Below are 4,899 nucleotides of genomic sequence, written 5' to 3' on the forward strand. Positions count from 1 at the left end.
GGAATATTTTAATAATTTGTAATAGAATTGTATGTTAAAATAAAAGGACATTTGTAACAAATGTATTAGTTATAAGAAGTGCAGTGAAAAGTGTTGTTAAAAAAAGGACATCCAAGGACTGGAATTTCTGTGAAGGGACCTTAAGAAAAATTAAGACCAGAAAAATCCAGAAAGGAGGAGAAACAAAAGTTTATTGATTAGTTATGGCTTGGGTTTTGGTAAAAACTAGAAAGGAAAGAAGCAGCTCCAATAAATTTTAAATAAGTTCAAGAAATACAGTCAAGGAAGTAAATTAAACTCACCAGCAAGGTAGAAATTTGTTTGTTCTCAAAATCCAGAGAAAGAAAATTTGCCATCGAAGAAAAAATTTCCGTAACCAGTATAAAGCAGTTTCCATAGAGGTTTCCAGTGGCCCCATAAATGGTATACAGGACATCTNATAGAAAAGTAGTAGGTAATTATTGTAGTCATTACTGGGTTTGCGCCACAATATCGGTATAGCAAATGGCATGGATGTTTTGTTTTCAGCCAAGACGGGAGAGTAACATAACATGATACGCAAAACAGTTGCGGAATCTAGGACTTGTCTTGATGCACAATACGTCTAAAATATAGGAAATACGTATTGCGTACGTTTTCAGATCCTTTTTTCCTTGCGACTTAAGAATGTACTGTTCACACACGTAGCAAAACTTGTTTGGTGAATTTTTGAAGTAGCGACGACCACTTTTTTCAGTATTTATCTTGAAAAACTGTACAATTGCACTCACAAATAGTTACTCACGAATATATTAATATGAAACAAACATATTTCGTCAATAATGATAACTTTTACCAATATGAGTAAAATGAGGGATGTTAAACAAGTTATCTCAAAAACAAGACGTGATAAAAGCAAAAGACATCCACTGCCTACATACTGTAACTAATAGAAATTTATTAGAGGTAACTGTTTTGCAGGTACCAAAATCGTGTCACACACATTTTTCTATATATATTTTTTTAATAATTCACACGTATGTACTAGTTGTGATTTGTATTCCAGGTAAGAATTTCTCACTTAATAAAAAAAATTATATTCAAAGTACCTAAATGAAATTGTCGAATTTGCAAGATGTTAGTATAATGTTCCCATGCGTCATTTGCATAATATATCCTAAAGACAAGGTTGATCTAACAAATCTTAGTATAAAAAGACCGGTTCGGTGACACAAAGATATCAGTTAACTTTCAGCCGCTGAAACTAAACTACAGTCACGATGAACTCCTTTGTAAGTATAGATACTCGCCTAATAGTTTTACGTATTTATGACTAATATCTTTATCATAGGTCCTTGTTGCTCTCTTCGCCGTTTTTGCCGCTGCTAATGCAGGATTACTGACAGGTGCTCCCTTGGTATCTGCCTATGGCGCCGCTCCTGTAGTTTCAGCTTACTCTGCTCCTTTAGTAGGCGCTGGATTAGTCGGTGAACAAACCGTAGTAGCAGGACCCTCAGGAACCATCGCCACTGGAAGGACCCTTGCCGCCCCCGCCGTTTCAGCATACGCCGCTCCCGCTTTGGCTGCCTACAGCGCCCCTATTGTGTCCCCTTATGCCGCTCACGGTGTTGTCGCCCGTACCATCTGGTAAAGTTTTTGTTGATATGTGACTGATCTTTTAAGGACATAAATTATTAAATAGTATATTGAACAAATGCTGTTTTTTTTATTCATGAAATTATAAATATTATATGCTTTTGATAAGAAAATAAATCAATTAAATGAATAAGGAAGTGTTTATCTACCACACAAGTATTATTCTTAAAGTTTGCGAACTGTGTGGTAGAGGTGTTGGCATATTATCATGTGATTTGTGGACACATTAATCAGTTACTAGCATTGGTTATCAGTGATCACTATTTGTTTTCATTCAACTCGTTTTATGGGAACAGTTGCTAATCTATGTGACGAAACTAGATTTTAGTAAGCTGTAAAAAAACTGTTCCGCTTTAGATTGTAGCTGTGATAAATTTATACAAGTAATTGGGTCTGTAGTCTAGACGCCATCGAGAGAATTGCGGCATAATTTAAATATATTTAACGCCATTTTTTTCTAATACATCTAATATGTTTTTGTATGTATGCCTATAGGCAATTTTAATGAATACAAATTATTTCCAATTAAATAAATGTAATGCCTTTAAATTAATATTAATAAGACGACAAATTTCTATCTGAATTTTAGATTTTTCCGCTACAGGTCTCGGCGATTTCTTTGATAAATAATTGAAGGAAATGAAAGGAAATCGTGCATTGTCACATCGGGCTAGTTGTCACAAATTACAGGGCATTTTGTTTGAAAGACACTTCTACCATTTCTTTCTACTTCTAAAAGTAACTTGCCAATTAAGATCATATTTGCAAGTATAGATTTTTAATTAATATTTCATCGATCTGAGCATATTTACCAAAATATGTTTTTATTTATATATTGGTAATTACTAATATCTGGAATTTCTTCTAATCATAATTTTGTATTATAGTCGAGGATATAAAGTACTAAAAACGGCCTTACCTCTGAAATCTGTGCAGTAAGATGGATTGTGATGCGGTTTTTTGCATTCGATTCGTTAGAGCGTCCAGAAAGTTTGTGACCCTATGTGATCAATGAGAAATGAAAATTGCATCGGTGCATAAGAAAAATGCATTTTTAAAATTGCATCTCGAAGAATTAAAATATAAAAAATGTACAACTCGGAAAATATTGACGGAAATGAGTTTAATTTTACTACTCGGGGGTTCTTGGGGTCGCTGAACACGAATATCACGACAGCAACGGTTTCCGAGGTACCTAGTGCCCAGGGTGACCGGTTTCCACGTCGTCTCCTGGAGTTTTATGGAAATTCGTTATAAACGTAACCGAAACTCGTTACCTCGGGGTTTTTGGGGCCGCTCAACACGAATATCACGACGGCAACGGTCTCCGAGATACCTAGTGTCCCAGGGTGGCCAGTTTCAATGTCGTCTCCTAGAGTTTTCTGGAAATTCGTTACAAACTTAGCCGAAACTCGTTACCTCGGGGTTTTTGGGGTCGATCAACACGAACATCACGACGGTAACGGTCCTCGAGGTACCTAGTATCCAGTATCGCTAGTTTCTGTGACAAGTACTTCATTCTTAATTATTTTTTATTATAAAAATACATTTGAAAATGAAATGTGAAAAGAATTATGTTGACGCACGCATGTTACTACTGTAATAAACTAAAATATTCTGAAAATCCTAAATTTGGTCCTGGATTTGAAATTTCCGCTTAATGACATCACAACGCATATTTATTTATATTTTTTATGTCAAAAATGAGATTAAAATGAGAAAGGAAAAGAACAGGTTTCTTATTTAATATATTTTTATTTTATGATGTAATTAGAAAGCTCTAAAAAATATATACGGTATTTATCCCAAGTTGTATAAATTTCAAGTGAATCATATTTATTTCGAAAACTGAGAAAATGAAGAAATAATAATAATTCAATACTGTCTTCACTTCAAAACAAATATTGGTTTGATATTAATTTTATGAGGTAATTTGAGGTAAATCTTCTTTTTTCCGAAACAAAATATTGGAAATACATGAAAAATGGAAAAATTTCATAAACTCAAAATAAAAACACCTGGAAAAATTCTTATTACCTTAATATTTTTCTAAATATATTCTTTGCTGTAATAACAATCATTTGTACAAAATTAATTACATTTGGAACCGATATGCCCTCAATTCTAAATTAGTAGAGCTAAAACACAAATTAGCAAAAGTATTTACTTATACTTATACTAAATAAAAATCTTTATTCTCCACGGATAAAGAAAGACAAAAAATAATTATTTCTAGAACTAAAAGAAAACAAATAACGTTTTTCAACCAAATTACAACATGCAAGCAAATTAAAACCGATTTCAGAAGAAAATATTGTTTTTCAAATTCAACTAAAAGACGATAGTTAGATTCCACGACTAATGCTCTGATTTCAGAGCAACTTGTTCTTGATCATTATAAACATATTCAATATCTTTAATAACTTCTTTTAGCAGCAGAGATGGTCGGATATTTTTTTAAAGGTTATTGATTTTAAAGATATGATAATATATTTATATATAAAAATCTAAAACCCAGTATATCCTAAATTTTAACAATTCAATTATCAGTAATATTTCGGTTTTTAAAAATAAACGGAATCGTTTTCTTAACAGCATCTAATTTTTCGGAAATTTTTAACCGGTAATTGATTATTATATCCTCAAAAGTTTAACATTTTACATTTAACAAATTTTTTGAGTCAAACTTATTTAACCATAAAACAATACAGGGTGGAAAGTTTAAGTGGAACAAATTCTGTATCTCAATAAATAAAGGCTTGTCGCAAAATTCCTGAAATACGTCAATTTTTATTTTCAATGGGGCATATTACAAAGAGGATTATTAATTTTCTTAATTATTTGGAGGGTTGCACCAACTTTTTTTGGGGCCCAATTGAGTGGCCAGCAAGATCACCCGATCTTACTTCATTAGATTTTTTAATAGGGGATATTTAAAAAGCAAGGTCTATACTACTAAATCTAATCACATCGCCGAGCTCCAACAAAGAATCAGAGATGATGATTAGGCAAGTAACACCGGAAGTGATACAAAATGCCTTTTATTATCGATTAGGGTATTGTCAGTAACAAGGTGGAGGGCACTTAATTTTTTGAATTAAAGTAGTTTCAGTAACAAAAATTGACGTGTTTCATGAATTTTACGACTAACCTTTATTTATTAAGTTACAGAATTTTAATATTCCCACTCTGTATACAGGGATGGCCAGAAGTACGGAATAAAATTCATATCTTTTGAATGAGTTAATTTTTTTTTAAACGCCG

At 32.5% G+C, this 4,899-nt stretch overlaps 1 protein-coding gene across 1 annotated transcript; it reads left to right on the forward strand.

The window, feature by feature from the left end:
- Positions 1 to 1,227: 1,227 nt before the first annotated feature.
- LOC111692813 (vitelline membrane protein Vm26Ab-like) lies at positions 1,228 to 1,667 on the forward strand. The gene is made up of 2 exons (XM_023456935.1): positions 1,228 to 1,271; positions 1,331 to 1,667. The coding sequence occupies exons 1-2, from the start codon at positions 1,260 to 1,262 to the stop codon at positions 1,628 to 1,630; spliced, it is 312 nt and encodes a 103-aa protein (XP_023312703.1). The 5' UTR covers positions 1,228 to 1,259; the 3' UTR covers positions 1,631 to 1,667.
- Positions 1,668 to 4,899: the final 3,232 nt, after the last annotated feature.

This window comes from Anoplophora glabripennis, unplaced genomic scaffold (assembly GCF_000390285.2).
Source record: "Anoplophora glabripennis isolate ALB-LARVAE unplaced genomic scaffold, Agla_2.0 scaffold3706, whole genome shotgun sequence".
Taxonomy (NCBI): Eukaryota; Metazoa; Arthropoda; class Insecta; order Coleoptera; family Cerambycidae; genus Anoplophora; species Anoplophora glabripennis.